General features: G+C 36.5%; 2 protein-coding genes across 9 annotated transcripts in view; one reads left to right on the top strand and one right to left on the bottom strand.

Annotated features, from left to right (window-relative positions):
• The window catches only part of ADK (adenosine kinase), a 582,906-nt gene that overhangs the window by 287,334 nt on the left and 269,488 nt on the right, over positions 1 to 26,084 (top strand). The window lies entirely within an intron of this gene.
• Positions 956 to 1,709, bottom strand: LOC101044462 (SUZ RNA-binding domain-containing-like). Of its 2 annotated transcripts, none has more exons than XM_010350481.3 (2): positions 1,641 to 1,709; positions 956 to 1,490 (listed from the first exon to the last, which is right to left on the bottom strand). In XM_010350481.3, the coding sequence occupies exons 1-2, from the start codon at positions 1,682 to 1,684 to the stop codon at positions 1,136 to 1,138; spliced, it is 399 nt and encodes a 132-aa protein (XP_010348783.1). In that variant the 5' UTR covers positions 1,685 to 1,709; the 3' UTR covers positions 956 to 1,135. The 2 variants fall into 2 exon arrangements, with proteins under 2 accessions (XP_010348783.1, XP_074238531.1); XM_074382430.1 differs by having other exon boundaries at positions 1,043 to 1,555.

A 26,084-nucleotide genomic window follows, 5' to 3' on the forward strand; every position in this document is an offset into this window, starting at 1 on the left:
GATGGAGCACCACAGACCCTTAAGAGTTCAAGCCATGCTGGAGTGGGAAGACCTATCCACCTTCTGACCATACGAGGCAGAAGGCTTAGGGTCCCGGAGCCAGACTCTCTCCTGGTTTTCCTTGTGCTGATGGCAAAATACTAAACAAGTCTCCTCTCCTTCACTGCTAACCCCAGTGATGCAGTCTTACTCCCTGGCACTCTGCTCTCTTCTAGAAGCAGTAAGCCTGGCTGGCAGGGAACCACCCTGAGGGGTATGGGAAGGGGAAGTCTGTTCACTTGCCCTATCTCCCAAAATACTAGAGGTGGGGTTGGCACCCTCCCCAGGCTCTCTGAGCCTACAGAGCTAGCCCAGTCTCCAGGCAAGGCCCAGATGCCCTGGGACTTAGCTCGGGGAGGGAGGTATAGGCATGGGGTGCTCATCTGTCCTGGAGGCTGCAGAGCCCTGCCCCTTTTCCGGGCGGCAGTAGGAATACAGAAGCTAAGCTCACCAAAATCCTATTGGTTAATGTTTCTAGTGAATTTCCCAGAAACATTTTTAAGTAGACTACCAAACTACCCTTTCTCAATTAAAAATTCATTAAACCACTAAAACCCCTCCCATGCACTTTTTCTTGCAAATCGGATATTTGTATAAACAAATAAAAATAGGAAGAAAAAAAAAAAGAAAAGATATTTTAAAATGGAACTTACTTTTTAAGTGATGAAGACATGCACTTGGGGGTAGGTGGGTGTGAGTTCTCATTTGTGTTTTGAAATCCCAAATTAATGAGCATGATAAACTGTTATTGCTGGCACTGGCTTTACCCCAAGTGGCCAAGTGGCACTGTCTGACTCTCTACTCTGAGTCCTTGGTGGGTCCCCCCAACCTTCCCCTAACCCCCACCCTTTCCCTTTCCATTGACTTGGGACAGCCCTTGTCGACGTGCCAATCACAGTGGGAAGGGGGAGAAGGGGGGAGGTCACAGTGCATGGGGTTCAAGGTCACAGTGGGCGGAGCAAGGGGGATCACAGTGCAAGTAAGTCAGGTCGTTCCCTCTGCTCAAGTCCAGCTGTCTGCCACGGCAGTGCAACCCGTGGCAGACGACCCAGGAGGCGGTGACGGCGGCAATGGTGGCATCTTTTCTTGCCTGCATTTATCTGCTCTGTTTGAAGCCTTGTGACCCATCAGGACCCAAAGGCTGTCTGATCACATTATTGGGCTGCCTGCTGTCTTCAGGTTGGGAGATCCTGGTTGGCCTGTCAAGGATGGGTTTCTCCTGCTCCTCCTCCGGGCTGGCGCTGCCCAGGATCCGCTTCCGGGCCTCAGCGTACTCAGCCTCCCGCTGTGCTAGGGACTTGACCGGAAGGGCGGGCCTGCTGGTGGAGTTGGGGCTGTTGACCACACCGTTGCTGGTGGGCCTCTTGAGGATTCGGATCTGTGGAGGGGGTCCCGCGGGAAGGCTATCGTCCTGAATCACAATGGGCACTTTGGGAGGAGATTTGGATTTCCTGCTCTCTTTTTGTGTGATCTTCAGTTTTTTTTCCAACCGTCTGTCTATTTCCATTCGAGGAAGCTCAGCTTCACTGGCTGCTGATGCCCTTAACCTTGCTATGAATGTGCTTGTGTGAGCCTCTGGCTGAAAAGTTGGGGTATGGGACCCCGCTGTCTGCCGCCTCTTCCCAGCTCTCAGCGACCTCCTCATCTTCCATCTTACTCGCCGCTTTCCCTCCTCCAACCTGGGAACACTTTCAAATAAATGTTGGGCTTAAAGTTTTGTGGGCTGCATAGGTAGCATGAGTTCCAGATCCATAAACTTTCATAAGGGTGGGCTTGTGGTTAAATTTTCAGGGCAAATGTATTTACCTCCACCCAGCATCAAGTTTGAAAGAGGTTAGTTTCCTTGCTTATTCCTTCTGTAGAGTCGACATCATTCTATTCAACTCTTATACTAAACATGTCTGTAGCTATTTAGGGTCCCAATTTTATGTAGAGAGTCAAATTAGACTGCTTATCTTTAATATACCCTAGAATTTATCCCCTAAACCTTGGGTTCAGTAGTATCCAGGTAAATATTTCAAAAGTGGCTCTCCGGGGGGAGAAAAAAATTCTTATTTCTCATATTTTTCAATTTCACACTATGGCTGATTTCAAGATACCAACCTGAAGTCACTGAACGTGAAGTTGGAAAAAGATATGCACAGTTAGCTTTCTCGAGCTGGCTCTAGTGTATCACTGCCAGTTCTGTACATGGCTGTGAAAACTGAAGCTCAATGCACAGGGCTTGGCATATCCCTTAAAATGAAAGACATCTGAGTGTTTACCTAACCCCCTGTATTTCCATTTCCATTTTTACTTTGTTTTGACCTTTTGAGTATTCTGTGTCAATTTAGGAATATAGTTCAAAAAAAGATTCTTTTGTTTTCTTTTTATTTTAACCCAGCATTTGTTGTTGTTTTTAGCAAAAGGCATGTGTTAGGGTGCCTATTTAGTCAGAAATAGAAGTCTCTGTTCTTGTTTGTGAATATAATGTATTATTTTTCTTTTTTGGGAACTATAGAAGGAAATAGAAGTCTCCGTTTTTGTTTGTAAATATAATATGTTTTTCTTTTTGGAGAAATAGAGAAAAGTATAGAGAATATTCAAATAACTCATCATCCTATATATGTTCATTTTATGTGCATGTATGTCTGTATAAGTTTTTATATAATTTGCATTATACTATGATATTTCATAATATGATTTTTGTTAATATATAATGAACATTTGCTCATGCCATTAACTGTTCCTTTACACCACCACCCCAATATATGTGAGAGTAAACTTAAAACTCTGCACACATAGAAATTAGTATAATTCAGAAATGCAGTCTGCATTTCTTTTGAAAATATTTTTTCAATATTATTCCTGCAATATTATTAATAATTGCAAAATATTGGAAACCATATAAATGATCAGTCATAGAAGATTGTTTGAATATACTCTGGAACATGCAATAGACTATTATGTTGATAAAAGCTATCTGTTTTTATAAATATATGGAGTAATTGCCAGGAAATATTACATGAAACAAAAAGCAGAAACAAACACTCATAGTGCTACTTGTCATACAAGAAAAAGGGAAAATTAAAGAATGTGTATATTCAGGAAGGATAAAGCAGAAAACAATAAAATTAGTTACAAGAGGTGGAAGGGAAAGTACGGTGGAAGGGATGTGGGAGAGAGTGAAACTTGGATATTGGAGTATACTTTTTTGGCATAGTTTCATCTTTTGAAAGCATGTTAATGTCCAACATATTCAAACAGTTAAATAAAAATGATATCAGTGGGAAAAGGGACCTAATATTGTAATGAAACAAACAAATGAACTTAATTAATTAATTAATTTTTATTATACTTTAAGTTCTGGGATACATGTGCAGAATGTGCAGGTTTGTTACATAAATATACATGTGCCATGGTGGTTTGCTGCACCCATCAACCTGTCGTCTACATTACGTATTTCTCCTAGTGCTGTGCCTTCCCTAGCTCCGTATCCCCCGACAGGTCCCGATGTGTGATGTTCCCCTCTCTGTAACTATGTGTTTTCATTGATAAAGTTATTTTAAAGTAAAATGAATACTATATCCATACTGAAGGGGAATGAAGGGGAAAGAAATGAAGGAAGAAGGAAGGACTAATTTATGAATACCAGATTCAACTGTATGTCCTTAGCTTGAGGTGGGTGGGAGAGAAATGAAGAATTGCAAACAAATCCTGAACTCGTTTTTGTAGGTTTATTTTAATGGTATGGGCAAACTAAATCAGTGACTATTTTGAGCAAATGAATGAGCCTGGGTTCTCGCTATGGAAGAAGGGGCAAACATATAGACTGGAGGAAGACAGGTAAGAACTCTGTGAAGATGAATTAGATTGGAGGTGTCTATACATATGGACATTTCTCTGTGTGTATTATTTGTTGATAAGTGTGCATGTATTTTTGTATATGTGTTTATATGTGTGAAGAGACATTCATATGTTTCTTAGCTTTATTGCTGAAAGAGCAAAGTAGCAGAGTCACACAAGGAGTAGTGACACACCTAGCATTATTTCGCACTGTTAGTTTCCTAAGGCTGGTATAACAAATTACCACAAAGTTGAAACAACCGAAATTTATTCTTTCATAGTTCAGGAGACCAGAACTCCAAACCAAAGGTGTTTGTGGGGTTGGTTCCTTCTTGGGGAGGCAGAAGGAGAACCTGTCCATGCCTCTCTCCTAGCTTCTGGTGGTTGCACATAATCCTTGGAGTTTGATGGTTTGTGACAGTATAACTTCAATATCTGCCTTTGTTGTCATATGAACTTCACCCTGTGTTTATCTGTCCAAATTTTATTCTTTTTATCAGAGTAATCCACTCATTAGGGCCCACTGTAATTCATTGTGACCTTATCTTAACTTCCAAAGACCATGTTTCGAAATAAGCTCACATTCACAGAATTAGTACCTGATTATGACTTTTCAAGGAACACAGTTCAATTCCTAATGCCTACTAAAATCAAGGCTCTTCACTCAGATGGCTGGCTTCAGTACTGGACAGGGTAGTTACAAGATGAACTTGGAACATGTTGTGATGCCAAAAAGTAAGGAAATGCTAAAAATTTAGATACGTTGTTTGTTGGAAGTATATAGAATCTAGCTTGAAGAGTTCCCCACTGGTCAAATGTAGGAAAATTTGAGCATCAAATAATTAAATACAGTAATGAATTATAGGCTGTTGGAAAGAAAGGACTTTATGAGACCATTTCAGTCACTGATGGGTGGATGGATAGAAAAGGAAGACATTTTGCTTACAATGGAATGCTGAAAGTGGACCAGCAGATATGGAGGTTGTGGTAGAATTGGGAAAAAACAAAACAAGGAAACATAATTTTGCAGTCATCATAGTAAAGATTAGATCAGGCAAAAATCATCAATGGTTGTAACATCTAAGAGGACAGATATGTTGATGAAGAACAGAATATTTACATGGTCTTAAAATGCAGTATGGGAGAAGAGAAAAACAGCAACAATGCAGTGGAGAAATCAAGACAACACATTGGCAGGGTGATCACAATTATTACTTCCAGTGAGGGTCAAATGATCATTGTTTGCCTCCTTATGTGTTTATCTGTTTCTGAGAAGGACACAACATCATCTATGCAGTTTCTGGCCCAGAGTGCATCTCAACTCAATCACAAAAGAATTATACACACATACAGAAACAGAGAGAATGCAACTGAACATAGATGATAAAGAAAATGAGATTAAAATGTGACAGCAGATGAAAGTTGATAAAGGTATTTTCTGTGTTTTTATTTTTGGAAATTTTTGGACATTGAAATGATTGCCAATCAAAAAGTTTAGATAAATTGTCCTAAAGTTACAGAGAATGTGGGTGGAAAAGCATCTTCAAGTAGACTGATAGTGAAGAATCATGAAAGACACTTAGCAAATCTTCTTAGTTGAATATTATTCAAGCTATTCAATGAGGAAACTGATTTTGTGCTAATTATGAAATGCATTATTGCATTGACTTTGTCTCTTACAGCATTAAATTGTGTTACCTAGAATCAACTTGAGATTCAACACATGATAATAGTTTAATATAGTGATGTTATAACTTGCAACAAACTATCCCAATTTTAAGAATTCTGAGGAATTTTTATATGCATGAAAAAGATGGTTAGAATTATTTGCAGACACTTGCATATTCTTTAGTCAAGTGGTCTCATTACCATAATTCATATCTGTCATGGGAGTAGAGAAGGAAGAGGTTTTTTAAAATCTGTCAGTTCTTTCTTAGGTATAATATTAGTAGACTTTGAGCTAAGAAAGTTTTCATGAACAGAAGAGGAGCAGGAACTGTCTAATACAGAAAATTTTTGTGGTATGCCGTAATTAGTTATACAAATATAAAAGGAAAAATAGTTTCACTCTAATATTCTCAAACTTGGATATTCAGAAGAATGAGTCTGTCAGTACACTAAAAGCAAATTCATCTGTCAGGGGCTTTCATTTTTTCATTCAACAAATATTTATCCAGTGCTTATTATGTACCAGATAGTGTTATACTCATTAAGAATAAAACTGTGAATCGGGAGCATATGTTAAAATAGACAATATAGCAGACATTATTCTCTAAAATTATTAACAATAATAGCTAATACTTATATGATACTTACTCTGGGCCACATACCATTCTAAGATCTTTATATATAGTAATTCCTTTACCTCAAACCTTATTAGATTGGTGCTGTTATTCTGTTTTTTTAATGAGGAATCAGAGGCACAGAGGTATTAACTTTCTTCAAGTTTCACAGCTAATAAGTAGCAGACCCAGGATTTTGAATCCATCAGACTGGCTTGTGTCTAGGCTTTTTTTAATTAATCTTTTTTATATTGAGATAATTTGTAGATTTACATGCAGTTATATATAGAGAAATGTCACGTAATTTTTGCTGAGTTTCCCTTGAGGTGACTTCTTGCAAAACTGTAGAACCGTATCAGAACCATCATGTTGATACTGATATAGTTGAGACTCCAAATATATCTGTCACCTCAATGATCTTTCATGTTGCCTACCCACTTCCCTCTGTTCATCTATTGAAAGATATCTTGGTTGTTTCTAGATTGGTGTTATTATAGATAAAACTGCTGTGAATATTTGCACATAAGTTTTTGTATGAACATCAATTTTTGACTCGGCGCGATGGCTCATACCTGTAATCCCAGCACTTTGGGAGGCTGAGATGGGAAGATTGCTTGAGGCCAAGAGTTTATGACTAGCCTGTTCAACATAGTAAGACCCCATCTCATTTTATTTAAAAAAATATATATATACATAGATATATGTATATATTTAAAGGAACATCAATTTTCATTTCTTTAGGCTGCCTCTAAGCTTTTAATTCTACCACTTCTCTATATATAGTAGGGATAAATAGTAGGCAATGGCTTGATGGTAAGTTGACATTCAGAAGAGGCCTGAAGTAAATGAAGAAAAAAGCTGTTTGGGGAAAGCATATTTCAAGCAGAGGGGACAAGCGCAGAGGCCTTGAGAAGGGACTATGCCTGGTGTGTTTGCAACAGAGCGAGGAGGGCAGTGAGACACAGCAAGGCGGGTGGAAGGAGATGAGTTCTAATAGGCAGCTGTGAGCCAGGTCTCTAAGATGTGGCTGCTATATAAAATAGATGGTGGTTGGGCAAGAATTGAAGCATGGGGAACAATTAAGAGGCTGCCCACATAAAAGATGATGTTAGCTTAAACTTAAGGTGGACATGTTAAAGATGGTTCAGATTCTGGATATATTTTGAAGAAGAGCTCCAAAATTTTTTTTGTTGGGCTGGCAGTTGGATATGAGAGAAGGAAAGGAGGCAAGAATGATTCCAGTTACCAAGTTCCAAGAGAATGATTACATAAACCAGTAGATTGCCTTATTTATTAATTTATTAATTTATTTATTTTATTATTATTATTTTTTGAGACAGAGTCTCCCTGTGTTGCCAGGCACCAGGCTGGAGTGCAGTGGTGCAATCTCGGCTCACTGCAACCCCTGCCTCCCAGGTTCAAGCAATTCTTTTGCCTCAGCCTCTAGAGTAGCTGAGACTACAGGCGCACGCCACCACATCCAGCTAATTTTTCTGTTTTTCAGTAGAGAGGTTTCACCAAGGTCTCAATTTCTTGACAGCATGATCTGCCCACCTTCAGCCTCCCAAAGTGCTGGGATTACAGGCCTGAGCCACTGGCCAGCTTATTTATTTATAGTAGGAAATATAGTTCTCACATGGGCCCAAATATTTGTGTCTACTTAATCCGCATATCTCTTTCTTTAGAGGCCGGGCGCGGTGGCTCAAGCTTGTAATCCCAGCACTTTGGGAGGCCAAGGCGGGTGGATCATGAGGTCGAGAGATCGAGACCATCCTGGTCAACATGGTGAAACCCCGTCTCTACTAAAAATACAAAAAAATTAGCTGGGCATGGTGGCACGTGCCTATAATCCCAGCTACTCAGGAGGCTGAGGCAGGAGAATTGCTTGAACCCAGGAGGTGGAGGTTGCGGTGAGCCGAGATCGCGCCATTGCACTCCAGCCTGGGTAACAAGAGTGAAACTCCGTCTCAAAAAAAAAAATATCTCTTTCTTTAGGCAAACTTGCATTAGAATGTAATGGTGACTATAGAATCAGGATAAGGGGACGTGAATAAATCAGTCTTTAAATACATATGAGGTTGGGAATGGTGGCTTATGCCTGTAATCCTAGCACTTTGGCAGGCTGAAGTGGGCAGATCACTTAAGGTCAGGAGTTTGAGACCAGCATGGCCAAAATGGTGAAATCTCACCTCTACTAAAAATACAAAAAGTAGCCAGGTGTGGGTTGCTGGTGCCTGTAATCCCAGTTGCTCAGAAGACTGAGGCACAAGAATTGCTTGAACCCGGGAGGCGGAGGTTGCAATGAGCCAAGATTGTGCCAGTGCAATCCAGCCTGGGCAATAGAGCAGGACTCAAGTCTCAATCAATCAGTGAATCAATCTGAATATAATACATTTATCTCACTAATAGGGACCTGAAAAATTAAAATTCATAGACAAAAGGTTTCCTAAGCACTTCTTTAATAAGTAGTGTTGGCAGGATGCAGTGGTTCATGCTTATAATTCCAGCACTTTGGGAGGCCAAGGTGGGAGGATCCTCAAGGCCAAGAATTCAAGACCAGCCTGGTCAGCATAACAAGTCCCTGTCTCTACCAAAACAACAATAATAATATTTAGACCTGGTGGCTTGTACCTGAGGTCCTAGCTACTTGGGAGGCTGAGGTGGGAGGATCCCTTGTGTTCAGTAGGTTGAGCCTGCAGTGACCCAATGATTGCACCACTGTGCTCCAGCCTGATTGAGAGAATGAGACCCTGTCTCTTAAAATAAAAAATAGTAGCACTAACATTTGCTTTTGTTTCTCTTTCATAATGTACCAACACTACCCTAACCCCCAACATAATCCTTTTGTAGATTTGTTAATATATTCAGAAAGGCCGTATTCCATATTTGATTCTACTTAGTGGTTTGATGATCGACTAAAAGGCAGTATTAATATCTGTTATTTCCATGTTATTGAGGAATATCTCACATTGCATCCTTGTATTGGCAATAGTGATAAATGTAGATTTTTTTTTCATTTAGATAAATATAGCACTGCTGTTAGTATTATTGAAACTTAGTTTTTGAATGTATCATTTATCTATAGTTGTTGATTGCAGAAGTGAACCCTTCTTTAAATTTTCCTCTTTCAAATATTGATGTAGCTCTTTTTTCTTCATCAGTTTCGTGAATATAATTCAATTTTCTTCATGACACAGGATCATCTATGTTTGTTATTTATAGGACTATTCCATGAGTCTCTTCAAGTATATACATTTGTCTGCTTTTTTAAAAAAGTTACTCAAATTGTTGTATATTTTGAGTATTTATATATACATTTTAATAATTTTATCAACTGGAGCTGATAGTGTGTCATCTTCAGACAACTTCCTTTTTAAATTACTTCTAATTTCTTAGGGTGGGAAAAATCTAATTCAGTAGATTGAATTTTTAGAAAAGAGTAAACTGATATCTAAATATTTAGGTATTTGACTATTCTGCAACCTTTTTTGCTTCATGATTTTCTTTTTTACTTTGCGTTCTGAGATTTCCTTTCATGAAGTATAAGGCTTTACTTTACAAAGTGACTCAGCAGTAGCTCTATATTATCTTTTAGTTGGAGATGCCTTTGGCTCTGTGCAAGCAAACACTGCCCATTAATTAGCAAACCAACATAGAATCATCTGTTGATGACAAAATTACTAAAATGGATCATCCATAAGTGTTTATACTGCAAACAGTGCATCAGAAATGTCATAATCTCATTCATTAAGAAATTTACATACACACCAGATTTTAGAGTGCTCATTCATGATGAATGTCTACTTCCACACTGTTTGTGTTTGGAAACATTCAATAGCCAGTCTTGAATTAAAAAAATTTAATTGAATGCTTAAAGAATTACAAGTGTTCCTTTCCTTGGCTCTAATGCTAACCAAAGTGCTTTTCTAAACTGCTAAGAATGGACTGAAGATTCTGCTGAGGGCTGTAGATACTTATCTGCCTAATTGAGCCATCATTTGTTGACATGAAGAAAACCACGTGACCTGCTTTAATGCATTTCTCGGTAACAGCAGGAGGCTAGAGTGTAGTTCATTCAACAGTAAAAACGGCAGCAATATTATTAGATATGTGAAAATAGTGTTGGTTATGGAATATTTTTGTAAAATAAAAATAGTAACATAAAAGTATATAATCATGATAGTATAGAGTGATTTTTTATTTTCAAAATTATTTGAATCCAATAATCATTTAAGTCAGTTATTCATTCAGTAACTGTTTACCAATGTTTGCAGTTGCTAGCTATAAATTTTTGACTTGTCAAAGTTGATTCACATGAGAGTAACAGTAGTAATATTTGAAATTGGTGACTGGGCACGGTGGCTCACTTCTGTAGTCTCAGCACTTTGGGAGGCCAAGGCAGGAGGATCATGAGGTCAGGAGATCAAGACCATCCTGGCTAACATGGTGAAACCCCATCTCTACTAAAAACACAAAAAATTAGGCGGGCATGGTGGCACGTGCCTATAATTCCAACTACTCGAGAGGCTGAGGCAGGAGAATCACTTGAACCTTGGAGGTGGAGTTTGCAGTGAGCTTGTGCCACTGCACTCCAGCCTGGGCAACAGAGTGAAACTTCATCTTTAAAAAAAAAAAAATTGAAATTCGTGTGGATTGTTAAAACCATGAAGTACTTTGAGTGGACAGGGAAGTAATATGGTCAAAACTGTGCTGGATTCATTAATTTGACCATGTGTCTTTAAATTGTAGGTGAGGAAGATTAGTTACAGATACATTAATTAAAAAGGTGTTATATTAGCCTGGGTTGAGGCTGATATAAGTAAGAAAGTAGAAAAGGATGCAAAGGGTCTTGCAAATGAATATTTTTGTGTGGTGGAGTAAAATGAGTTAGAGGTTACTCTTTTACATGACTTGAGAGAATCATGTCTCCTTTACTAAATCCAGAGGAAGAAATAATTGTCTATACACATAATGAGTTTGGAATACAGGAAGAATGCCAAAAGCAACATCTTTTAAAAATTTTTTTTTATTTTTTAGATGGAGTCTTGCTCTGTTGCCCAGGCTGGAGTGCAGTGGTGTAATCTCAACTCACTGCAGCCTCCACCTCCCAGGTTTAAGGAATTCCCTTCCTCACCCTCCTCAAAAGCTGGTATTACAGGCGCTCACCAGCTAGCTAATTTTTGTATTTTTAGTAGAGACAGGGTTTCACCATCTTGGCCAGGCTGGTCTTGAACTCCTGACCTCATGATCCACCTGCCTCAGCCTCCCAAAGTGCTGGGATTACAGGCGTGAGTCACCACGCCTGGCCAAAACAACATCTTAAGAAATGCTTCCTAAATGGTGAAGAAAGAAATTAATATCAACAGAAGAGACAGAAAAGATAGGAATTCATTGCTGTTTAAAATGACTAATGGATTTTGATTACACAACTGGTGACAGAAAAAAAATTATCAGAGAACAGTGTAGTCTGAGAACTATTTGATCTTAGTCTGCAATGAATGAAATATAAAATTTGTGAGTATTTGGAAACTGTTTAACAAGTTTACACCCCCTTCCAGCAAATAGAAAACTACAGCAAATTTAAAGATGTTAATTGGCTTTTATTTGCAATTCTAGAATCGAATAACACCTCATTCTGCAAAATAGTATTAATATTCCAGTAAGCTGAGCAGAAGAGGTTGACTTTATAGACAGAAAAGGACTAAGGAAAGCAGAAACAGAAAATGAAGCATGGATGATCTTTTCAAAGTTACTTTTCTTATAAAGGTTAAAGCAAAGGGGACTTCCTTATACAACAGATAGCAATTCAAATCTATACACAGCTGGGCACAGTGGCTCACACCTATAATCCCAGCACTTTGGAGGCTGAGGTGGGCAGATCACAAGGTCAGGAGTTCAAGACCAGCCTGACCAGTAGAAACCCTGTCTCTACTGAAAATATAAAAATTAGTCAGGTGTGGTGGCAGGCACCTGTAATTGCTTGAATCTGGGAGGCAGAGGTTGCAGTGAGCCAAGATGGCGCCACTGCACTCCACCCTAGGTGACAGAGCGAGACTCCATCTAAAAATAAATAAATAAATAAATAAATAAAATAAATCTATACACAAAAAACAAAGAGCATCAGTAAAGGTAATTATATAAGTAATTACAAAAGACAGTATAATGACATATTTCTTCACTATTCTCTCAACTCAGTTAAAAGCAAATGCATACAACAATTTGTATATAATTATATTTTGGCCCTATAATTTATTAGACTGTAATACGTATATGATGATAACAACAGAAAGGAGATGCATGGCAACAGAGCTGTATTGGAGTAAGAAAATGACACCAGATGGTAAACTAAATTCACAAGATGAAATGAAGAAAACCAGAATGGTAAATAATAAACTCTTTAAATGCAAGTAGACCCAGCTACTTGGGAGGTTGGGGCAGGAGAATTGCTTGAATCTGGGAGGCGGAGGTTGCAGTGAGCCGAGATCATGTCACTGTGCTCCAGCCTAGAAATCATAAGGAATAGAAAATATATTTACTATTCATTAAGTGGAAGTGAATCATCATAAAGGTCTTCATCCTCTTAGTCTTCATTAAAAAGACTTCATTCAAAAAATAAACCATCTCAAAAAACGTTTTTCCATGACTCTTAAGTAGATTATTATAAATTAAGATATATATTGTAAGCCTTAAGGCAACTAATGAGAAAAATAACAAAAAATTCTAGTTATATTATTAAAAGACCCATACAAATATGTGTAACTGATTTTTGACAAAGGTACAAAGTCAATTCAATGGTAAAAAGATAGCCTTTTCAAAATGTTGCTGTGGCAACTTGACAGCAAAAGTGAAAAGTAGCCAGAAGGCCCAAAAGTGAAACTTCACATGATAAAAAAAATCAAGTCAAAATTGATCACAGAGTCAAATGCAAAATGATTAAACTTTTAGGAAAAGCACAGGAGAAAAATCTCAGGGTCTAGGGGTAATCAGATTTCTGCTGAAAATTGTGGTAACCACAGCAAATATGCAATAAATAGAAATGACATTAAGATTAGAAAAGAAGTAAAAATACTCTTATCTGTAAATGACATCATTTTGCATATAGAAAATCTTAAGGCATCCACTAAGAAAAATAAAGGAGGAGTGATAAATACAGAAACAGAAAGTAATGAAATAGAAACAAGAAAATATAATTAAATAAAATTAAAGTGATGGTAACACGAAGCAAGTGAAAAAAGAAAAAATTAAGAGTTTGCAATATTATAAGTGAAAAACAGTGTTTAATCAGTAAGCGATTCTAAGAAGAAATTTTGACCAATAAAAGTTTGACAGAATCTGAAGTTTTCTAATTTATTTATTTTTGTATTTATATATTTATATTGTAATAGGTTTCTTAGATTCATGGCCAAAAGTACCATACAAAAAGATATTTCCTAATGTATATTTTTAGCACATACCTCTTTTCTGATCTCCAAATTTAATGTCCAGCTGGTTATTTGATCATATGCAAATAAATGTCTTAATATACAGTGTCAATCCTCTTTCTCTCATGTTTAATACATCTCTTTATATGGTACCACTGTAGGGTTTGACTCATGTGCCCTAGCCAAACCTTAGGAGCTATCCTTGATTTTTTCTTTTCCTTCAGTAAGTCCCTATCTTTATATCTGGAACCCATTTTCTCTTTTATCAGCAATTACCATTCTATTACAGGCCATTAACTATTTTTCTCCTGCCCTACTGCTATAGCCTCCTGACTGATCTCCTTACTTTCACTTTTTAACCCTTTCAAACCATTCTCCACTGAATGTCTGGAGTGACACTTTGAAAATGCAAATCAGCATACGACTCTTTGATGTTTAAATCCCTCTCATGGCTGCCAATTATTGCTCATAGAATAAACTCCAAACTTTCTGCCATGTTATGTAAAACTCTACATGTCTTGCATGACTTTCTTTCTGTCTAATATTATCTTATTGTAGTTCCTTTCTCATTGATTATTCCTTTGACATCCAAGCTCTTTTACATCGAAAGTCCTTCATTCTTATTCCTTCTTCCTGGAAAGCTCTTCACTATTTTCTAAGGGCTGACTTATTTATAACCTTCAACATTCAACTCAAATATCATCCTCTTAGTCATTTTCTGGTTAGCTACCTAAAATAGCTTTCCCTGTTCCTCCTTGAGCTGTTGTCGTTATATCCCTCCAACCACCAACCCCACCTTGTATAATGCTTGTCTCCTTTGTTGCAGTTATCTCCATTTGCTAATTAACTTGTTTAAACCCTCATAAAATACCAGCTAATGAGAAAGTAGGGTCCTTGCCTCTTTTAATAACCATATTACCTCTGGCAGACAGCATAGTGCCTGGTATGCATCTGTTGAAATGTTATTTTGTCTACTCTGTAGTGATTAGTATGTTGTAAGCAACCCAATGTGCATAAATTGATAGATGGTGTTCTCTCTCTAGATTTGCTTTGTTATTTTCATGGCAGGTCCATTTCTACCGTTAGCCCGTCTTTTTAGGTTGTATAATCACTAGTTTTATTTTCATCCCTGATTTTATATGAATGTTTCAATGCACACATGTAACTAATATTCTTTTCCTCTTAATGATCTATTATATATATCATCTTCAGTATCATCACCATTTAAAAAACTCTTTTATATGTTCTAGATAATGTGGCCTATTTTTTATGTTAGAATACCCAATAAAGTGGCAACTGGATTCACTGCCTTTGATCTGCATTCTGAACCAAAATTTAATTCTAGAGTTTGTAGTCAGCATTTTTCCAAATGTGTTAAAAGTGTAATCCTTCATAAAATGTCATATGTAAAAGAGTAAGCAATTCTGTATGTACTAAAAGGTGAGAAAGTTATTACTTTAGCTTTCACTGGGATAACTTAAAGTTTATCAAAAAGGATTATAGAAAGAACAGATTTATAGCAACTCTCTGATATATGACCAGAATCCTTATGTTCCACTAAAACAGACTTGCCCTAGGCTTTCTAGAGCATAATGCCCTTAGCAAGTAGCTTTCAACATCTTTTTCAGGAAGCAATTATTTTCCTTCAGTAAAAGGGTCACTGTACTGTTTTTCTTTTTCCTTCTCCTGTCTTATCTTTTGAGTTCAGGAAGTACTTTAAATTTACAGGCAGCTTTGAAGACATGAAGCAAGTTCAGCCCCAGAAGTATTTCCTGTTATGGCATTAATCTAATTCCATGAAAGTAGAACTGATTTTTCATCTGTAAAGTAGATAAAGTGCCTAGAGCAGCCGACCATTATTCTGGGTTATCATGATAAAGAGGCTTAGTTTTGACACAAAAGAGTTTATCAACCTACCCAGTGGAAGATTTCATCCTTTTTGTTGATAGATATATTAATGGATTATAATCTGTCTTGGCTTCCAAAAGAAAGTTCATCTTTATATTAGAAATGATTAGTTAAATCAGCAAATATTTTTCTATATACACATTTTATAATACACAATAAATCAAGCAAACATTCTAGGGATATCACATACACTTGAATCTCTAATGTTAAATCATTTTATATTATTTTAATTTTTAAATTGTCTCAATTTGAAATAATCACAGATTTTTCTTACAAACCAACTTCATTTAATTTTAACATATAGACTAGCTTAACTTCTTATAGGCATATATGCTTTGTTTTAGTAGCCCATGTTATTAGGTTATGTAATTTCTCCTTACAACTTATAATGCAGAAATAGTTTTTTTGTAATAAGGTATTTCTCTTCATAGTCAATAATTAAACTTAGTTGATTATTTTATTTTGAATATATGGTAGATACGAATAATATATTATTCAAAAGCTATAATATCTTTTTCCTATCCCTACTTCCTAGTTCATCTCTAAGGCATTTAGACTAATCCTAGTGGCTTAGTATTGTTTAAAGAATTTTTTTAATTTGAAAATTCACTCTACATTGGACATATTTACAATATTTCCTTGAATGATAGTAGCTTACCACATGCTAATACATTACATATTTAATTCTCTCAGTGGGCCTTCTGAGTTAAATTCTGTTATCCATTTGAAAAATGCAGGAACTCAAGCTTGGAGAGGTTAAATAATTGGCTAGAATTCACCCAGCTGGTAAGTGACAGAGTTGGGCTGGAACTCAGGTCCTCTAATACCAGAGCCTATATTTATAGCCTATACTATGGGATTATAGAAATAAAGTTATTCCCAGTTGTGCCTTTTATACTTGAGAAGAACAAAAGATTCCTGAATGCTTATTTTACAATTAATGAATTAAGTTAGTTAGACTTTAACATATCCTAATGAGATGGTATCTTATTATTTGTTTAAAATAAGTGATCTACCATTATGTTCATAAATAAAAATAAAGTTACTGTGTTATTACAGATGTTAATGTTTTAAAACTCAGATCATCTAAACATGAAAAATCTCTGGCCTAGTCAAAGGCACACTGATAACTAAATTTGGGATTGGAAAATTTGGAGTGTTGAAATGGCCCTACTGATTCAGCACATAATTGTTTATGTTCATCATTTGTCCAAAGAGGGCTGAATAGTATTCGTCTACTGCAGATCTTAGGAAGGCATTGTAAAGGTAGTATGAGATCAGATGTTAAATTTATTCATTGAGTCTGCCTACTATATGTATCCTGTGAAGCAACGTGACCAATACAAAGGTGAAGAAAACATGGGTGCTGTCTTTATTGAATTACCCATCTTTCAGGAAGAATAAGATCTATTGTAATATAAATTAGAGTGATGAGTGCTTAGTATGTGTGAAGGTCTCCTCAGCTAAGTTCCAAAAGTAGCAAGCTAAGTGTAATTTCACCACCTTAGTATTAATCTTAGTTTTTATGAACTCAGGACCTTACTTCCAGTTTATGAAAACACATATACACAAAGCAAGGAGTTTTAATAAGCACATGAAAAGAGGCTAATCATCTTTCCATCAGTCAGTGCATAACCACAATGAGCTTCATCTTAACACCCACTAGGATGTCTATATCAAGAAGACAGATAATACCAAGTGTTGACAAGGATGTGGAGAATTTGGAACCCTCATGCACCACTGGTGGAAATACTGGCAGTTCCTCAAAAGGCTAAACACAAGAGTTACCATATGACCCAGCAGTTCCACTTTTAGATATATACCAAAGAAAAATGAAAACGTTGTTTGCACAAAAACGTGTATATGTTTATGGCAACATTATTTATAATAGTCAAAAAGTAGAAATAACTGAAATGTTCAACTGCTGAATGGATAAATAAGATTGTTATTTTGCACGACACAAAAATTAAAACAGATTATTGATTTAAACACTAAACCTGAGACTCTAAAACTCAGAAGAAAACATATTAGAAAAGATCTGTGACATTGGTCTTGCAAGGATTTTTTAAGTATGACACTAAAAGCACAGGCAGGAAAAGCAAAATTAAACAAGTGTATCTATATCAAACTGAAAAGTTTCTGCACAGCAAAGGAAACAACAAAAGAAAAGGCAACTCACAGAATGGAATAAAATATCTGTAAACCCCATGGATATATTTTGGATCATTATTTGGATAACCTTTGTTAATTACCCAAAATATGTAAGGCCCTGAATAGAGATTTTCCATTGAAGATATACAAATGAACTGGGTATATGAATACATGTTAAATGTCACTAATCATCAGAGAAATATAAATCAAAACACCACAGTGAAGCTGGTTCTAGTGGTGGTAGTGCACACCTGTAGTGCCAGCAACTTGGGAGACTAAAATAGAAGGATCAGTTGAGCCCAGGAGTTCAAAGCCAGCCTGGGCAGGATAGGATGACCCCGTCTCTTTAAAAACAGAAAAAAAAAATCCGCCCCCCCCATCCCGTCACCACTTCCCTCTCCCTCACAATGAGATACTACTTTAAACTTGTAACTTATCAAAAAGTAAAAGCATGTGGAGAAAAGGGATCCCTTGTTAGTGGGAAGGTAAATTGGCACAGAGATTATGAAAAACAGCACTTTGGGAGGCTGAGGCAGGTGAGACCACCTTGGCCAACATGGTGAAACCTCATCTCTACTAAAACTACAAAAAATTAGTTGGGTGAAGTGGTGGGCACCTGTAATCCCAGCTATTTGGGAAGATAAGGCAGGAGAATCTTGAACCAGGGAGGCAGAGGTTGTAGTGAGCCGAGATCATGCCACTGCACTCCAGCCTGGGTGACAGAGTGAGACCCTATCTCAAAAACAAAAACAAACAACCGGAACTACTATGAATTCCAACAATCTCATTTCTGGATATAAATCTAAAAGAAATCAGCTGGGCACGGTGGCTCATATCTGTAATCCCAGCACTGTGGGAAGCCAAGCAGTGGATCACTTGAGGCTAGGAGTTGGAGACCTGACTGGTGAAACCCCATCTTTACTAAAAATATAACTAACATGATGGAACCCCATCTTTCCTAAAAATATAAAAATTAGCTAGGTGTGATGGTGCATGCCTGTAATCCCAGTTACTTGGGAGGCTGAGGCAGGAGAATCACTCAAACCCAGGAGGTGAAGTTTACAGTGAGCCGAGATCATGTCACTGCACTCCAACCTGGGCAACAGAGTGAGTCTCTGTCTCAAAATAAATAAATAAAAAAAGTAAAGGAAATGAAATCAGTATGTTGAAGAGATATTTGCACTCCTATGTTCATTGCTGCGTTGTTCATAATAGCCAAGATAGGGAAATACCCTAGGGGTCTGTTGACAGATGAATGGATAAAGTATATGTATATATAAACAATGAAGTAATATTCAACCTTTAAAAAGAAGGAAATTCTGCCATTTGCAGCAATGCAGATGAACCTGCAGGATATTATGCTAAGTGAAACAGGCCAGACACAAAAAGATAGATACTGTGTGATCTCACTTACATATATGAAATCTGAAAAAGTCAAACTCATAGAAACAGGGTGGAAGGTTGGGAGAGGGAAGAAGGGTGGGTGGAGTGAAGGGGAGATTTTGGTCGTGGGGTATAAACTTTTAGTTATAGGATGAATACGTTCTGGAGACCTAATGTACAACATAACTATAGTCTGTATTAGTTACAGGATGAATACGTTCTGGAGACCTAATGTACAGCATAGCTATAGTCTGTATTAGTTATAGGATGAATACGTTCTGGAGACCTAATGTACAATATAACTATAGTCTGTAATTATGTATTGTATACTTGAAATTTGTTAAGAAAGTAACTCTTAAGTCCTCTACCACACACAAAAAAGAGAAATTTGTAAGGTCCTTCATATGTTAATTGGCTTGATTGTGGTATCATTTCACATTGTATACATATATCAAAACATCACATTTTATACTGTGAATAAATGTTATTTTTTTCAGTTATACCTTGAGAAAGTTGAAAGAAAAATGTATTATATCCACAAAGTGGAATATTATTTAATAATAAGCAGGATGAAGTACTTTCATCCGTGCTGCAACATGAATAAACCTTTAAAATATTGTGCTAAGCGAAAGAAGCATTTATAAAAGGCTGTATATTGTACAATCTCATTCATGAGAAGTCTTAAATAGGTTAATCCATAAAGACAGAAGTTATATTGGTGGTTGTCTTAGGCTCAAAGTGTGGGACAATGCTGCACTGCTAATGAACACAGGGTTTCTTTGGGAGTTAGAAAACTATTCTAAAATGATTGTGACGATGGTTACACATCTCTGTGAATATAATAAAAATCACTGAATTGTATGCTTTAAATAGATGTATTTTATATGTGAATTAGATCTTGATAAAGCTTTTGTTTTAAAAAAGAATAGATGATATTATCAAAACTTTTAGACTACTGTGACCACTTGGCACACCTAACAACAAAGCATCCAAAGAGATTAATATTTAAATATACATTAATTTGTAGTGTGAAAGGCATGAATTTAGACAGGGGCATGCAACCTCTTGAAGAAATACATAATGTAAAATTGTTATTACTGCTATTTTATTTCTTATTTTAATTAAACACTGTGATACTATTACTGTATTTACTCCACTGTAATCCCTGTTGGATAAATACATTATAGTATTTAGAATAAAATTTCATGTGTTGGTCAGCCAGTGAGAAAGAATCAATACCAGAACTTTATAGATCACAGTTCTATCTCCTATCCCTCCATTTTAGGTATATGCCACTGACCTACCTGTTCAGAGGATTAACTCTATGATGCTTCATCAGCCAGACCATCCACTATGCCCAAATGAGCAGGATGTCTAAAGTCAATTTCCAAAATACATTTCCCCACAGAAATTAATATCCTATACAAATGCTGGCTAATTGATTATTACTCTTCCATAAAGACTTAATTAGGTAGGAAATGCAGTACCTGCAGCGAGAGAGGAAGAAAAAATCTTTCCTAGAGCTAGAACCTGATCCAAGGTTTTGAATTTTAATGGGGCAGAGTTGTCCATTTTGTGATAAACACACACTTGGGAGTAAGTAGACTTGCCCACTCCCATTTGATACTGATCTTTTAACTAGTGTGAACCTTTTTCTTTAAAGAGTAGATATCTTTAAACTTTTCTGTAGCCTTCCCTGTTACAACTGAAATGTTCCTACTTCTCTAGAGTATTTTGAAGTGTTTATTGAAATAAGTAAACATGGATAGACACTTTTGTAGCAAGGGGTGGGGGAGTATAAGGCAGCTTCTCTCTGACAACATCTCTTTCTTATGAGTATAGTGTAAACATACAATTTATAATGTGGAAAAAAAAGGGTTTGGTCTTTTAACAAAGCCGTTTCTTTTTATTTCAGAGTCAAGGAATTTAAATTCTTTAGCATCTCGCAGTGACACGTTCAGGGGTGATGGTCATTAATATCTTGATCCATTACTTTTCCTAAAAGATAAGATTTTTTTCCCCATAATGGTTCATTTGTCTGACTGCTTTATTTCCCACCAGAAATCACAAAATCTATTTCATGTGACAGTACAATAATTTTCACAACATCTGATTATAGTGGCACACACATGCAGATTAAAGGTGTAGGTTAGAAAAGAAGCAGTAAGAAGGCATTGAGAATAAAAACATGGTAGAATTTATTTTGTTAATGTCATGATAACTAATGTAGAAAAACAAATATAAACAATGGGTCATAAATAGATTATTCAATATTTTAATAAAGAATTCACTACATGCACACTTATTTTTACATACCCAGATGTCTTACCAAAAAAATTTTTCCCCCATTCTCAAACAAAATTTATAGATGTTATATACAGCCTCTGTTGGAAAGAACTTCTGTTAAAAGCAGCTGCCCTTAGCTTGACATATCTTGAGTTCCTAGTGATTAACATGTTAATAACAAGTGTGAATGTCATTAATGTGCCCATAATTAATTTCACTATTAACACCTTATGTTTCTTATTATTCATTCCTCAAATGAAGGATTTTTCCATTTATAACTAAGTGGTAATTGTTACATTTTTATTTAATGAAGCAATAAATTGTGTCTGATGTTATTAATAATTCCTACATTCCTTTTATACTCATTCTTTTATATATTCCTTTACTGTTATATAATACTTTCTAAGTGCCTTTAAGTGAAGAGAAGTGGTTGAAATGTTAAAGAAGCTACTTGACGTGTCTGTAATAACAAGTGTGTTAGTATATTTACACCTGCTTGAAGGAAAGAGTAAAGTATTTCTTTAAAACTCCACAGTTACCTAGGTAGTTCAATCTCTGATCTGCATTGAGGCATTTAACCTCTCTTAATCTTGGTTTCCTTATTTAAAGGAAGTGGCTGTTGTGCCTTACTTAAATCATAAAGTGAGCACAAGTAATTGTTTACTGAGAATTCTAAGAAAGACTAATGGAAAACATCATGTATAAATGAAACATTTATACTGTTTTCCTCTTTGAGAAGAATTGCCATTCACACATTGAATTTCTATCATGAATCTAACTCTTTTTAAATGAGCTATTTAAATTTAAATACATAAATTGATTTTATAATATTTTGATTTTAATTGCTTCAGTAGTGATGCAGAATTAATTGAAGCATACAGCTTAAACATATTTTTATTACGTTTAAATAGTTGAGAAAAAATAAACAGTTGGTTAGCCAAAACCTGATAAGTTGGGAATCGATTCTGCCAGTTGAATGCTGAAATGAGTAATATATACTTTTTTTAAAATTACATTTGAATAGTTGGGAAAAAATAAACAGTTGGTGAGCCAAAACCCAATAAATAAGTTGGGAATCGATTCTGCCAGTTGAATGCTGAAATGAATAGTATATACTTTAAAGGGCTTTAATTTTTTTCTTTTTTACTGATTTAAGACTGATAATTTATCTCCTTACTTATTCTAATTGATCCTTTTTGTTGGAGGAGGGGGGCAATCTTGTCACTTACTGTGTAACCCTTGTTTAATTGACTTTGTCAGCAATCCTTCCCACCTGCCCTCTCTTCACTTTAATACACTGATGTTCATTTTGAATTTCCAAGAGAGAGGTATGATATTCAGCTTTTAAAAATCTATTTGCCAGTCAAGCCGTTTTTCAAAGAGAGCTTATTAACCCTTCTATGGATCAAATTGTGAAATACTAAACTAGGTTGCCTGTGGAAGAATAGTGAGAGATGATGATAGGAAAGAATATAGAATAGGGTCAGAAGAGCCTTATATTCCGTGCTTAGGAGTATAAACTGTATATGACTAGCAGCTGGGAACCATAGAATCCTTTAAAGAAGTATTGTGATATAAAACTAATTTGAAAGAATAGTGAGAGGGTGGATAATTGTACATTTGATTTTATTCCTTTATGCTAATGATTCCCATGTACATACAGTGAATGAAATATAGGAGACAAATATCTTCAACTATTCTCATTGGTTTTAGAGCTTGGAAATATGTTTAAAAGGCAGGTAAACTAGTTTCATCAATTGTATTTGCTCTTATTTACGTAGCACAATGATTTTGAACAAACTGTTAATGTTGATTTTAAAAGCCAAAATATATTACTAGTATATAAATCACTGTATGGTTCTCATTCATTGATTTTCATTAAGGAAGCTTTGGGGGAATTTTTTGTTTTGTTTTTATAATGCTTTACCGAAAACATTGTAAATCTTCTACTCTCCAGTAATAATTTCTGTCAAGTATATTTTGATATCTGCTGTACTATTTGCTATATTTAGTTAAACATCTCTCCACTACCCCATCCCCTCATAAAACAGGTGAGCAGGTGCTATAGGAGGAAAGACTTATCCTGTATCCTCTTATGTTCCGTAGTTAGGGCCTGCAAATTAAACTGACAAAAAATTAAAAGGCTAAAAGGTTTATTTTGTATGCACATGAGAAGTCTCACAGAAAATAACTGAAAACCCTAAAATACCAGTGAGACCAAGGGGCTTACATACCTTTTTAACAAAGAGTGATAAAGTATGGAGAAGAGACTAGACCAAATGTGGCTTTGGACTTTTGGTAGGGTGAGGCTGGGAATTAAGAATAGGTGACTAGGAAATGAGTGGTAAATAAGGGTTGTTTAGTAAGGTTTATTATGTAGACTCAAATGAGAAGAGGCTGCTCCTTCTCTTCCTGGCACTGGAGGGGAGGACACCATTACAAATACGAATTTCCTTTACAAAAGAGAAATTTTTGCCCTGTTTTTATGAAGTAAAGGGTAGGGCAGACAGCTCCTCTTATGTTTACTGTTTCTTAATTGCCTGTAGTTCAAAATAATCCTTATGCTGAAGTGGCATATTTTGGGGTGTCATACTCTGATCCCCTTCACTATTGACTACTCTCTAATACCAGGGTACTGAGTTAAGATAATTTTGAAGGCGTGGCTAATAATCTACTACTCTTTGTCTATTTCCTGTCTTAATTTTCTCATCTGTAAAATGGAGATCATGATGGCACTTACCTCAAATTTGTAAGAAGTCAATTTAAAAAAACACCAAAAAATGCTTAATAAAGTGGTCTAATACATAGTAAATGCTCAATGAATAATGTATATATTGTTAAGAAGTCATTTCCCTCTGAAAGTACACAGTGCAAAAGAAGTTGGAGCTTAAGAGTTAGGCTTGGCTGGGTGTGGTATCTCACACCTGTAATCCCAGCACTTTGGGAGGCAGAGGTGGGTGGATCACCTGAGGTCAGGAGTTCAAGACCAGCCTGGCCAGCATGGTGAAATCGCATCTCTACTAAAAATACCAAAAATTAGCTGGGTGTGGTGGTGTGCATCTGTAATCTCACCTACTCAGAAGGTTGAGGTAGGAAAATTGCTTGAACCCAGGAGGTGGAGGCTGCAGTTAGCTGAGATGGTGCCACTGTACTCCAGCCTGGGAACCAGAGTGAGACTCTGTCTCAAAAAAAATTTAAAAAAGAGGCTTAAAGCCAGAGGCAGGGGTGTGTACCTGTAATCCTAGCTATTTGGAAGGTTGAGGTGGAAGGGACTCTTGAGCCCAGGAGTTCAAGTCCAGCTGGGGCAACCTAATGAGCACTTCCCTCTACTCCATCTCTTAAAAAAAAAAAAATAGAGGGGAGTTTTTCCAGTTCTGATTATGCCACCTATTAGCTATGTGACCTTGGATAACTATAAGCCTCAACTTTCTTCTATGTGAAATAGAAATCATTTTTACCTCATTAGATTGTTGTAAGGATTAAATGAGGCAGCATATAAATATATTTATGTATATATATAAAAATACATATATGCATATAGTATCTTGTATATAATAAGTATTCATTACATGCAACTTCATCTTCTATGTAGACTTCCTAGGCTCTCACCTTGCCCCAGTAAGATAAGTGACTTTTACATTAATCCATGCTCTCTTTTTCCTTTATGGCACTCCTCAATGCTTAATGAAGAGCTCTGGCTATAAAAAAAAACTAAACATAATTTTGACAGACTGCTTTTTTCTACATCTGGGCTCCTTTAATTAAAAGCTGACATTTAAAAGAGCCGGGCGCGGTGGCTCAAGCCTGTAATCCCAGCACTTTGGGAGGCCGAGGCGGGTGGATCACGAGGTCAAGAGATCAAGACCATCCTGGTCAACATGGTGAAACCCCGTCTCTACTAAAAATACAAAAAATTAGCTGGGCGTGGTGGCGTGTGCCTGTAATCCCAGCTACTCAGGAGGCTGAGGCAGGAGAATTGCCTGAGCCCAGGAGGCGGAGGTTGCGGTGAGCCGAGATTGCGCCATTGCACTCCAGCCTGGGTAACAAGAGCGAAACTCCATATCAAAAAAAAAAAAAAAAGCTGACATTTAGACCAAGAATTATTAGGAATTCCTATTCATGTTTATACAGGTTCTTGCATATATACAAGATGTATACTTGCGTATATATTTTATTTTATATACACACATATAATAATATATACTGGCTTTCTTGTTTTCCCTCTTATCCCATAACGGATTGTATAATGCCTTTTAAAAAAAAATGCCCACTTTTTAAATGAAAAAGCACAGGCACACATTCTTTCAAAATCTATTAGTGTAATAATTATATAATTTGAAATAATGAGGTTGTATTACTCAGGATTCAGCCACAGAAACAGACCAATTAGGGAATATAGAGTGAGAATAAGATTTATTTGTTGATTGGTTGATTTCAAGGAATTGGCCTATGTCATTGTGGAGACTGGCTAAGCAGTCCAAAACCACAGGGCAGGCAACCAGGAAGGGGAGAAAGGCGTGAACTCCTTAGGCCTGGGCAGAAGCTATCATTCGTAGGTGGAATTTATTCTCTCTGTCAAGGAAAGTTAAGCTATGCTTTTAAGGCCTTTCAACTGATTCAATCAGGCCCCTCCAGATTATCTGGGATACTCCAGACTAGAAGTGAACTGACTGGGAGTTTTAATTACATCGGAAAAATACCTATAGCAAAACCTAGATTGGAATTTGAATAACTAGAGCGTGTAGCCTAGTCAAGTTGTCACCTCAAAAAGGCAATCTCAGGATAAATT

This window comes from Saimiri boliviensis, chromosome 12 (assembly GCF_048565385.1).
Source record: "Saimiri boliviensis isolate mSaiBol1 chromosome 12, mSaiBol1.pri, whole genome shotgun sequence".
Taxonomy (NCBI): Eukaryota; Metazoa; Chordata; class Mammalia; order Primates; family Cebidae; genus Saimiri; species Saimiri boliviensis.